At 53.4% G+C, this 12,927-nt stretch overlaps 1 protein-coding gene across 6 annotated transcripts in view; it reads right to left on the reverse strand.

Moving 5' to 3' along the window:
* The window catches only part of CAST (calpastatin), a 63,757-nt gene that overhangs the window by 26,156 nt on the left and 24,674 nt on the right, over nucleotides 1-12,927 (reverse strand). For 5 of the 6 annotated variants that reach the window (XM_065860328.2, XM_065860325.2, XM_065860324.2 and 2 more), the window contains 2 exons: nucleotides 8,739-8,798; nucleotides 30-80 (listed from right to left, as the gene is read on the reverse strand). In XM_065860328.2, the coding sequence (XP_065716400.1) occupies nucleotides 30-80; nucleotides 8,739-8,798 (111 nt within the window). The remainder of the gene's footprint in view (nucleotides 1-29; nucleotides 81-8,738; nucleotides 8,799-12,927) is intronic. The other variant, XM_065860327.2, reaches the window with a different exon arrangement.

Raw genomic sequence — 12,927 nt, forward strand, 5'->3', positions numbered from 1 at the left:
CTCGCCAAAGGGGAAAGATAACTATTTACCTTGGTCGACTGCGTGCTTTTTCCAGATTCCATTTTGGTTGTTGGTATGGACTGAAATACAAGCAACACACACACAGAGAGAGGTTAATATGCTTGGTTATTTCTAAGAGGTCAGCTCATCTAAAAGACAATCACCAAACAGGCTCACACTTGTGAGCACACGAGCCGGGAAGCCCATCTGCGCTGCTCTGGTCTCGCAGTTCACAACACCCTGGCACAGACCCCGCGATTCCACGGTCCGAGGGAACTCTAACGTGTGCAAACACACACACACGCACACACACACACGCACACACACACACGCACACGCATACACACGCACACGCACACACACACGCACACACACACGCACACACACACGCATACACACACGCACACGCACACACGCGCGCACACACGCGCACGTACGTGCACACACACGCACACACACACGCACACACACGCACACACGCACACGCACGCGCACACACACGCGCACACACACACGCACACGCACGCGCACACGCACGCGCACACAGACACGCACACACACACGCGCACACACGCACACACACACGCACACACACACACGCACACACACACGCACACACACACGCACACACACACGCACACACGCGCACACACACGCACACACACACGCACACACACACACACACACACGCGCACACACACACGCACACAAGCTCCTCGTACCAAGGAGCAAAAACAGAAAGAAGATTTTAGACAAATAAAATGAACTGTTCGATTTACACCCGGAAATTTTCTGCAGCCGTGCTGCAAAATTCACTCCAGCAATTCACCTCAAAGCGCACTAAGCAACAGATTATGAGCAGTAGAAACATGTAGGAACAAACTCTCTATCCTGCAAATACACTGTTTAAGGTTAATACGAGACAAATAACAGCTTTTCTTTCCCTACTAGCCTATAAAAAATCAGCGAACAACTAAAAACAACAACAACAGAGTCTCCTAGGTAGCAGTTTACATCTGTTCATCATTTGTAATGTTTTCATTTCGGCTGCCAAGCACTAATTACCCTTCAGACACATCCAGCTCCTATTTGCTAGCCGACCACACAGAGAACCCGGCTAAATTAGTTTAGCATTTGTTACACGGGTATTCACACCCACACACTGAGCCACAGACTCCTGGCTGGGGAAACCTGAAAACGCATGAAAATACACGAAAATGCATGAAAAGGCATGAAAATACACGGAAACGCAGATGCCGGGCACAAGCCTGGCAAAGGTCTGGACGCTGTACACCACAGTAAAGAACACAGCACCTGGGGAGATAAGTCACAAAGGGTAAAATACTGATAGAGAGGGACGACAAAAATGTCCTGAACGCCAGAGCGGGGAAAAAACAAGAATAAATTTTAAAAATTAATAAAAATAAATAACTTAACCTCTCACATTCACTGCTTTGGGTGATCTCTTGGCATCTGACCTGGTTGGAACACAGTACTTCTCAGGCTCGGTCAAACTTTATACGCTCATGTACGTTCACCCTTGTTACACGACCACTATGTGGTTAATGCACAGACACACACATCCATTCGTGCACCCGCACACGAACCAGTCCCACATAGGAACGGCAATCCTAACCTCTCTCCGTTTTTAAGCTCGGAAGAGTGGTGTGTATGTAACACCCAAAGCGAAGTGTCAGTCCACGTGCGATGTCCCTGGGCGCTGTTGTGGTTCAACCCCAACCAGCAATGACGAGCACAGAGCCGCTCGCTCCCTGCGACACCCGAACGGGAGAGCGAGAAACTCGGGGATGGAGATAAACACGGTTTAATAAAGCAACGAAATAATACTAATATAGCACTACTACTAGTCGTGTATATGAGACGGAAAATCGAATATTAAATGAGAGATACTCGAAGCAGTTCCTCATGAACCCCATCCACAGGGGAAAAGACACCCAGGTCCCAACAGCCCAACCCGGGGAAAGAGGGGAAAAACGACCAAAAAGGCAGAAATTGGGATCCCAGAGGCAACCGCGAAACGGCAGAGCAGTAAAGGTTGGACTAGAGGAGCGGCCGAACAGGACTGTCCCCAAACAGAGCAGAACCAGGCCGGGTCTCCCCGGCCGGAAAACCCTCTCTGAACGCTCCGTAAACCCGAAGTCTGACGCCAAGGGGATAAATACTCCCATTGACCACCCTGGATGTCACTGAGGTCCGTCCCGCCATGTCCCCTCCCGGCCGCCCCACACCTGTGGACTCACAACGTCCTCGGCTCCCGGACCACCCAAGGCAACAGCGAGACCCCATGTTCCCCTGGGTCCAGTTACCTGAGGAACAACGTTAACAACAACCCCTGTCCTGGGGTGTTACCTTCTTGTTATCAAACTCAATCCACACAACCACCGTGCCAGCTCAAAAAAGAGAAGTTTCTGACTGCACGAAGACAATTAACCCATTTTCAGTCAAACCAGCACGGGCAGCGAGGCTGCAGAGAACAGAAGTGCAAGCATGAGGTCCAAGAAGCAGAGTCTGACGTCTCCTGCTGTGGCACCGCTGCCTGCTCAGGGCTTCGCGTACAAATTCAGGCTTTTCAGAAAAGAAACCTAAACACATCTTTTTTGCATGACAACATATTTACTTGCGTTTCTGTCAACACCTGACAACAGCCTTACAGAACATGAATTCAAATTCCCAGCCTGCCAAATCAGTTATTAGCAACTGCAGGTTGTTTTTGGTTTTAATTGTAAATAATATTTTACTAAATATTTGATTTTTTTTTGTGTAGGCTATGCTTTATTCGTTATTCTTTTATACCTTTTAAAATGAGCAGAATTGCTCATATACATTTATCTTGACGATGCTGGAGAATATATAGACTCATGTGGGCAGTGCCTTGATTCAAGACATATGCACATGAAGATGCTAATGCCACATTAAAATACATGAACAGGAACACATACATGCTTACACACACATCTGTTTAGATACACTTTTAGCAATAAATGAGTTCAAATCCAATAATAAAAAATTCACAGAATCCCAGAGTGTCAGGGGTTGAAGGGCCCTGTAAAGCTCATCCAGTGCAATCCCCCTGGAGCAGGAACACCCAGCTGAGGTTCCACAGGAAGGTGTCCAGGCGGGTTTGAATGTCTGCAGAGAAGGAGACTCCACAACCTCCCTGGGCAGCCTGGGCCAGGCTCTGACACCCTCACCCCCAACAAGTTCCTTCTCCTCTTTCAGTGGAACCTCCTGTGTTCCAGTTTGCACCCATTGCCCCTTGTCCTGTCATTGGGTGTCACCCAGCAGAGCCTGGCTCCATCCTCCTGACACTGCCCCTTTCCATATTGATCCCCAGGAATGAGTCCCCCCTCAGTCTCCTCTTCTCCAGCTCCAGAGCCCCAATATTCCAGGTGTGGTCTCCCCAGGGCAGAGCAGAGGGGCAGGAGAACCTCTCTGACCTACTGACCACCCCCTTCTAACCCACCCCAGGTACCATTGGCCTTCCTGGCCACAAGGGCCCAGTGCTGGCTCATGGTCACCCTGCTGTCCCCAGGACCCCCAGGTCCCTTTCCCCTACACTGCTCTCTAATAGCTCATTCCCCAGCTTACACTGGAACCTGGGGTTGTTCCTGCCCAGATTCCAGACTCTACACTTGCCCTTGTTCCATTTCATTAAATTTCTCCCTGCCCAACTCTCCAGCCTGTCCAGGTCTCTGGATGGCAGCACAGCTTCCAGTGTCACCACTCCTCCCAGCTTGGTGTCACCAGTAACCTTGCTGACAGTCACTCTATTCCCTCATCCAAGTCATTGATGAATATATTGAATAATCCCAGCCCCAGCACTGACCCCTGAGGCTCTGCACTGGATCCAGGCCTCAACTGGACTCTGCCCATTGACCACGACTCTCTGGCTTCTTCCCTTCAGCCAGTTCGCAGTCACCTCCCTGCCCGCCCATCCAGACCGCACTCCTCAGTTCAGCTGTGAGGGTGCTGTGCAGACTGTGTCCAACACCTCACTCAAGTCAAGGCAGACCACGTCCACTGCTCTGCCATCATCCACACATCTTGTTATGTCCTCATGAAGTCAATGAGGTTGGTCAAGCACGACTTCCCCTTGGTGAAGCCATGTTGACTGCCCCTAATGACCCTCTTATCTCTGATGTGCCTTGAGATGACACCAAGGACAAGCTGTTCCATCACTTTCTCAGGGACAGAGGTGATGCTGACCGGTCTGGAGTTACCCGGGTCCTCCTTCTTGCCCTTTTGAAGACTGCAGTGCCATTTGCTTTCCTCCAGTTCTCAGGCACCTCTCCCGTTTCCCAAGACTTGGCAAAGGTGATGGAGAGCGGTCCAGCAATGACCTCAGCCAGCTCCCTCAGCACCCGCGGGCGCATCCCATCCGGACCCATGGATTTATGGATGTCCAGATTGCCTGACTGCTCCCTAACCCAGTCCTCATCAACCCAGGCGAACTCCTCCATTGTGCTGCCTTCCCCTGGGGCCTCAGTGGTACGGGATCCTCAGCACAGCCCCCGGCAGAGCAGACAGAGACAGAGAAGGTGTTCAGTAACTCTGCCTTCTCTGTATGTCTGTCACCAGGGCACCCACCTCGTTCATCAGTGGGCCTACATTGCCTCTGGTGTCAGTTTTATCTGCCACGTATTGGAAAAAGCTCTTCCTGTTGTCCTTGACCCCTCTCGCCAGGTTTAATTCTAAGGAGGCTTGAGCTTTCCTAGGTGCCTCCCTACACCCTCTGGCAACAGCCTGATGTTCTCCCCAAGTGGCCAGCCCCTCCTTCCATGATCTATAAAGCCTCCTCTTCCACTTGAGCACACCCAGCAGCTCCCTGTTTAACCACGCAGGTCTCCTGGCTCCCTTCCTTATTACTGGGCAAGTCAAACCAGCAGCTTCAGCACAAGCCTATAGACTCTGGTTGCTCAAAGGTGACTGTTCAGCCATTGTTTGAACGGTCAGTGGTGACAGCCACGGCCTGAAGCCACAGCATCGTTTTACAGTCTACACCGGTTCCTGCACAGAAAGATGTTCCACCCGTGCTGCTGCTCCTCCCACCCGCGCTGCTGCTCCTCCCACCTATGCTGATGCTCCTCCCACCTATGCTGATGCTCCTCCCCCCCAGTCCTGCCGCCGCTCCTCCCACCCCCACTGCCACTCCTCCCACCCCCACTGCCACTCCTCCCACCCCCACTGCCACTCCTCCCACCCGCGCTGCTGCCCTTCCCACCACGCTGCAGCTGCTCCCACCCGCACTGCGGCTCCTCCCACCTGCGCTGCTGCTCCTCCCCCCCGCACTGCTGCTCCTCCCATGTGTGCTGTGGCTCCTCCCCCCCGCGCTGATGCTCCTCCCATGAGCACTGATGCTCCTCCCCCCGTGCTGATGCTCCTCCCCCGTGCTGATGCTCCTCCCATGCATGCTGATGCTCCTCCCCCGTGCTGATGCTCCTCCCACCCGCGCTGATGCTCCTCCCCCTCGCGCTGATGCTCCTCCCCCCCGTGCTGATGCTCCTCCCCCCCGCGCTGATGCTCCTCCCCCCCATGCTGATGCTCCTCCGCCCCGCACTGATGCTCCTCCCCCCTCGCGCTGATGCTCCTCCCCCCTCGCGCTGATGCTCCTCCCTCCATGCTGATGCTCCTCCCCCCCGCGCTGATGCTCCTCCGCCCCGCACTGATGCTCCTCCCCCCGCGCTGATGCTCCTCCCCCCATGCTGATGCTCCTCCCCCCCGCGTTGATGCTCCTCCCCCCGCGTTGATGCTCCTCTCACCCGTGCTGATGCTCCTCCCACCCGTGCTGATGCTCCTCCCCCCGCGCTGATGCTCCGACCCCCCGCGCTGATGCTCCTCCCACCCGTGCTGATGCTCCTCCCCCCGCGCTGATGCTCCGACCCCCCGCGCTGATGCTCCTCCCATGCGCATTGATGCTCCTCCCCCCGCACTGATGCTCCTCCCACCTGCGCTGCCGCTCCCCGCCCGTGCTGATGCTCCTCCCCACCGTGCTGATGCTCCTCCCCGCCCGTGCTGATGCTCCTCCCCCCCCGCGCTGATGCTCCTCCCACCCGCGCTGATGCTCCTCCCCCCGCGCTGATGCTCCGACCCCCCGCGCTGATGCTCCTCCCATGCGCATTGATGCTCCTCCCCCCGCACTGATGCTCCTCCCACCTGCGCTGCCGCTCCCCGCCCGTGCTGATGCTCCTCCCCGCCGTGCTGATGCTCCTCCCCGCCCGTGCTGATGCTCCTCCCCCCCCGCGCTGATGCTCCTCCCACCCGCGCTGATGCTCCTCCCCCCGCGCTGATGCTCCTCCCCCCGCGCGGTGCCGTGGCCCCAGACAGCGCGGTTTAAACCGAGCGCGGGAACGCAAAGACAGCCTGGAAAAGAAGAGCTGTGCGCAGAAGTTCCAGGTTCCTGCCGCAGTAACTCACGGCTTCCGCAGAGGGGCACAACACTGGGGTTAACTGGAGGAACCAACAGCTGAAGCGGGTCCAGAGCAGGGTTAGGAGCAGCTGAGCACCAGAGGGACTCCGAGAAAGACTAACGAGACTTGCTCACAGCAGGCAATTAGGAAACAGTTGTTAACTTGCAAGAAATTCAGGACTAGGAACAAAAGTGACTCAGCAACCTTCATTTCAAGGGGGTCTAGTGTCGAAATGCGGATGATGCGCTCAATCCAACAGGAGGAAGGAATTAATAATGCAACGCACATTAGAAGGAAACACTAATTGTCTCACACACGCGAATGCAGGACGCTGTCTCAGACACGCGTGTCCACCAGCCTCACAGCGCTGGTGTGCCGCTGCTGCTCTGCTGCTGTCTCATCCCATCTCACAAACACCAGGTTTACGGGCTGGAGTAGAAATCTACCACATTCTCCTAGAGTTGTTTCAAATTTCAAGCAGGGAAAGACCACAACTATTTCCAGATAGCTGTCTGGGTTCAATCGTATGGAGAACAGCATCAGTAACAAAAGTGACAGAAATGATTTGTTCACAACCACAACAGGAGGATTAAACTGGAGACTTGGTCAGTGTGCACAGATAGAAATGGTTTGTCATCCAGCTCACTGCTACCAGTTCAAGTCATAGAATCACAGAATTGTTTTGGCTGGAAAAGCCCCTCAAAATCACCGAGTCCACCCATAACCCACCCTGTCCCTGCCCCACGTCCTGAGAACCTCATGTCCATCTGTCCAACCCCCAGGGCTGGTGACTCCAGCACTGCCCTGGGCAGCCTGTTCCAATGCCCCACAGCCCTTTGGGGAAGAAATTGTCCCCCAGATTCAACCTCAATCTAATAACAACATCCTAATGCCGGTTGCAGACAGTGCCTGTTCCCTGTTGTCATCTTGATGCACATCTCTGAGTGGAGTCTAGGTCCACCTTCTCTGGATTTGAAGTCAACCATTACTTTCCACTTAACCTTTTAAAACCCTTTTCTGATCTCTGAACTGCCTGAAAGGAGCTTGGAGCCAGGGGGGTCGGGCTCTGCTCCCCAGGAACAAGCGCCAGGAGCAGAGGAAACGGCCTCAAGTTGCCCAGGGGAGGTTAAGGTTGGATCTGGGAACAATTTCTTCCCCAAAGGGCTGTGGGGCATTGGAACAGGCTGCCCAGGGCAGTGCTGGAGTCACCAGCCCTGGAGGGCTGGACAGACGGACAGGAGGTTCTCAGGACATGGGGCAGTGGTGGGGGTGGTTATGTTTGGACTCGATGATCCTGAGGGTCTCTTCCAACTGAAACAATTCTATGACTCTGTGTATTCCTGCAAGTGCAGGCTACACACCTCCAGGCAGCCAGCTCTGATGTCTGGTCTCCATCATGATGCCATTGGGTTAAAGGAAACCAAGGCAGGTGTTGTCAGCCTGTGCGCAGGGCCTGCCCAGCCCGCAAAGCCGGGTGTGCGGGGCTGTGGACGGACCGGCCGCTCTCCCAGGTGTGCAGGGCTGTGGACGGACCGGCCGCTCTCCCTCCCGTGTCCCGGGTGTGCCGGGCTGCGGACGGACCAGCCGCTCTCCCTCCCGTGTCCCGGGTGTGCCAGGCTGCGGACGGACCGGCCGCTCTCCCTCCCGCGTCCTACGCGCCCCAGGTGTCGCAGCCCCGGCCGCGATCGCCGCACCGGGCCCTGCTCGCCTGGCTCCGTGTTCAACGCTGCCATTGGTTCACTGCTGTGCTTATGGAAAGCGAAAGCAGGGAGCGGTAAACCGTTTGTGTAAATAATTTACGCAGATTCTCTTAGGCAACAGAGGCACAAGGGAGGATGATGAGTCTCCTTGGCCACCCAAGTACGTGACTGATGACACGGCTTGGACACTGAAGCTCTCGTCATAAGACAAGACAGAACAAGCACTAAGGGAAGGGAGCTGTCAGAGGGACAGAGATACTGACTAATGACATAATGCAATTATACATACACTAAAAGCTCAAACTTGTCCCGAATTCTTTGAATATGTGCAAAATTATCACCAGGTAAATAACGCTGTAATTACACACGGGGGAGCTATATACACGTCAAACCGTGACTAAGCTAAAATTTTAAATCTTAATTCATTTTTTCCCTTATTGCTCCCATAAAATCCTCTGACTACTTTGCATGGCATTTTTTAGGTGTTTTTCAAGCTGCAGGCAGGAAATACGCCAAGTAAAGTTACTCAGCACCAAAGTGTTAAAAAGGAACCCCACCGCTGCACGCATTTGTGCGTGACGGCAAGCCTGAGCTCCTCAGGAGTCCATACCTTTGCTTCAGAGGGCTTCACAACCCGTGGTTCTGATGCATCTGCAGGAGGGGACTGCTTCTGAGAGGCAAAAAAGCAAAATAACTAATTTCACCTTGCTATACATCTGTTAAGCAAGCATAAGCAACCTGAATTCATCAGCTACCCAGCTAAAAATTAAGGGTAAATTATTATTGAAAATCAGTGTTATTTCAGCTCTTCTGTTTTGCTGTATTTACACAACACACACAGGCAGGATTTTGACGGCGTGGTGCCCATAGACTTTCTCACAACATTATTTGTTTTCTCTCATGTAGTGAAAACAAGTTTAATATCCAGTATTAAAATAAATCCTGCTGTCATGCTGAAGCACAAATACTGGCTGTGCAGGATTTGTCCACGTTTCTCCTTTTTTTTTTAACAAAAATTATACTTTTGGCTTTACCAGTTCATCATACAAAATATTAAATATTAACTAAGCAAACTCAAAGACATCGAGATAAAAAGGAATAACCGATCTGTATGCAACACGCAGGAGTGTTTCTACATACCGTGCAACCCTCTCGGAAAAGCTGCAAAGGACATGACTTGTTTTCCTTGCACACCTTAGCGAGAGCTTGGACTAAATACACACCAGAGAGAATCTGCAATTTCCACGCTGCAGAAATGGAAACAAATAATTTCTGCTTCCATATATGTATAGATTGACTACATAACAGATGGGAACCTCCGTATGGGCGGAGATGTACACAGGAATGTATAGAGCCTCCCACGCCAGGACAGGGAATGAAAGGTTTTAAACCACCTTTTTATACATTTCCACAACCACCATCAGATAATCTGTCGGCAACACTGCATTTTTCTTAATTTGAACTTTAATAATTTTTGCTTTTCTTTCTTCTCCACGAAACTAGTCTGAATTCCTTCTACACGACCAGCAAGCAGGTATCTGTTCTACAAGACTGTTTTAGTCACACTCGCCCCTGTCCATTTAATAAAAGCACATTTATCTGAGCCCTTCTCCGTTCCTTCCCTCCGGAAACCCCTACCAAGCTTTTTTCGTACAACACAGTGAATTATTCCTCCTCGGCGTGCCTCGCTTCCTCCACAGCTCTTAGTGCCTGAATTCTGCCATACTCAAGGCCTCCAGTTTGCCACTTTCACCCTAAAAGAGCCACTATGGGGAGGAAGGGCGTCCTTGTCCTCCAAGCCCTCCAGTGCTCAGGGTTCGCAACCACGTGGAGACAAAAATCCAACCCCTCGCTGGGCGCCCGCCACGCGGTCAGTCAACACCACACTGACTCCGAAAGGCTTTTATATATACGTATATATACATATATATATGCATATATAGGTTTTTCTACAATTGTTGTCCTGAGGGTGGTGAGAGCCTGGCCCAGGTACCCAGAGAGGTGGTGGATGAACCATCCCTGGAGACATCCCAGGCCAGGCTGGACGGGCTCTGAGCACCCTGAGCTGGTGAAGATGTCCCTGTCATGGCAGGGGGGCTGGGGAGCTGGGGAGGGCCCTGCGACACAAACTCCTGTGATTCTATGATTCTATGACTACTTTCCGGACTATTTTCTGCAGCGTTTGTTCTGCCTTTCCCCTCCCCTGGGCCAAGCCCAGCTGTGACCCACAGCCAGACTGCAGCAGGGTGACACAACACCCGGACACGTGTCAGGCGCAGAGGTAAATATTAAAAGGCTGCTTAGCAACTGGCATAATCAGCGCCTGACGCACGGCTCCGGCAGCCGGGCAGGCACACCCTGCGCGCTCCGCGGCTGCAGAACCCCCCCAGGACAACACCCGCACCAACACCCAGCTGACAGACGGGAACGCGGCGGGGACAGCGCGACTCAGAGCCGAGGCCGGGCCGGGGCGCCAGGCGGGGGCTCCTGCGCAGAGCAGAGGTTCTGCTGTTGTGAGGGCTGTCGGGGCAGAGCCGGCAGATGATGGGGAGCTGAGCGTCACTGCGTGGGACGTCTGCTCCTCCCGCGGTGCTGCCGGGGCTCGGGGTGCCCTGCAAACCCGGGTCTGGCCCAGGGGACGGTCCCCTGAGAGTGGGGACAGCTGGGTTCTGGTCTGGGAGTGCAGGGCGCTTCAGAAAGCACCTCTGGGAGGTGGGAGAGGAGGAAAACTCCATGGCGGAGCATCCAGGGCCACGGGAGATCACCAGCACAGAGCACACAGAGATCACAGAATCACAGGATGGTGATTCCCAGCTCCCCAGCCCCCCTGCCATGACAGGGACATCTTCACCAGCTCAGGGTGCTCAGAGCCCGTCCAGCCTGGCCTGGGATGTCTCCAGGGATGGTTCATCCACCACCTCTCTGGGTACCTGGGCCAGGCTCTCACCACCCTCAGGACAACAATTCCTTCCTCATGTCCGGCCTGAATCTCCCTCCTTTAGTTTAAACCATCACCCTTGTCCTGTCACAACAGGCCCTGCTCTAAAGTCTGTCCCATCTTTCTCATGGGGCCCTTTTAAGCACTGAAAGGTGCACTGAGGTGTCCTGGAGCTTCTCTTCTCCAGCTGAACACCCCAGCTCTCCCACCTGTCCCCCAGCACAGGTCTGGAGATGGTCCCTGCAGTGGAACCCAACGACAGCACCAGACCCGCAGGAACCCCACAGAACAGGCTCAAAACACAGGTTAGGGGTTAACGGTGGTTAAGCAAACACCAGTACCTGTTGGTCACCCCAGCTGCTGGTGACAGGCAGTGTGATGGCTGCCGGTCACAGCTGAGCTGTCACCAGCCCTGGGCACAGACAGACAACACAGGACCTGACCAGCACACCCCTGGTGCTCTCAGCCCTGAGTTTGAGCACGGCTTCCCAGGAAGGGCTGATGGAGAGACCTGGGGTCTAATCTGGTAAGAGAAGGAATGCCCCCAGAAACTCGTTTGTCCTATTATTGTGACAGTATTCATGGAAAGCATAGGTGACAAACTTCAAAAGCAGAAAACGTTCAGTTCGGAGAACTGGATGCAAATGTCCTTTGGAAAAGAAAACAGCAGTAGGATGGAAATGGAAATGGTAATGGAAAGCTAAAAATCACTGAAACCACTCCATAGCCAATGCAGTGTGAGCTATCGTCAACTAAAACTGTAAATTTTGGATATCCACGGAGAAGATTGATCAGATCGAGGAAGGTCGTGGTCCGCCCTCAGAAAGGAGCACAGCGCACCAACCGGACCCCTTAGGAAGCAGAAGAGAGGCTGAGAACACTTACTGAGCCAACACAGCAACACTGAGATTACACGAGGATAAATAAGAACCAACAGATTGCTCAAGAACCAAGCACGTAAAGGTAACGAGCACTCAATGCACTCAAACACGGAGACGAGCTCGGTGGGTGAGGATGAACGGGCCTCCCGAGGACACGCTGCAGCTTCTCGTGGCATCTGAGGTGGCGTTTTCTTCAACAAAATGGGGATGTCAGCGTGTAACACGAGTTATGAGCTCGTTTCCATTCCAGAGAGGACCCGAGGGGATCCCCAAGAGGCCGGTGGGGGTTGGAGGAGGTCGGATGTAACAACACAAACCCCCAACGCCAGGCAGGCAGCAGCACTGGGAAAACACGGTTACAGTGCCATAGACTGAGACGTTCTTGCCAGAAACAACCAAGGAAAGAGGAACGCAAGATAAAAATCTGTTACCATGACAACATAAATATAAAATACGGGAATAGTTTTCCATCTTTCTGGTTTGGGCTTCTCTAGGTCAAGTGCTAGGAGAGTTTTGGCCATGCAGATGAATGAAGGAAGATTTGAGGACATGTCTAGAAAAAAACAATGGAGGACAAGGATGCATGAGGGACTCGGTGCCAGGAAAAGCAAAACGGCACCTGATGCTTTGTCCTCTGCCTAGTGAGCCTAGGAATGGGAAAGATCAATAAAGTGGCTTATTCTGCAGCAAAGAACCTCTCAGGTCAGAGCCCACAGAGCCTCCCTCCTGGGCAGGGCCTGCGCGGGTGCACAAACACGTCAGCCCTGCCGCCCTGGGCTGGCTAACGCGAATATTCTCTGAGTGATGGAGCTGTGCCTGGCCTAGGGCAGGAGGACCTGAGCCCTCACCTGGGCTTACACCTCACCTGTGCCTGAGCCGGACTGCGGCTCGGGCTCAAAGCCAACAGCAGCTTCATTATTTCAACAGCACTGACTCACAGGGTTACTCCAGCACAGCCGGGTGATGGAAGGCAACACCTG

The sequence above is a fragment of the Patagioenas fasciata genome, chromosome Z, assembly GCF_037038585.1.
Source record: "Patagioenas fasciata isolate bPatFas1 chromosome Z, bPatFas1.hap1, whole genome shotgun sequence".
NCBI lineage: Eukaryota > Metazoa > Chordata > Aves > Columbiformes > Columbidae > Patagioenas > Patagioenas fasciata.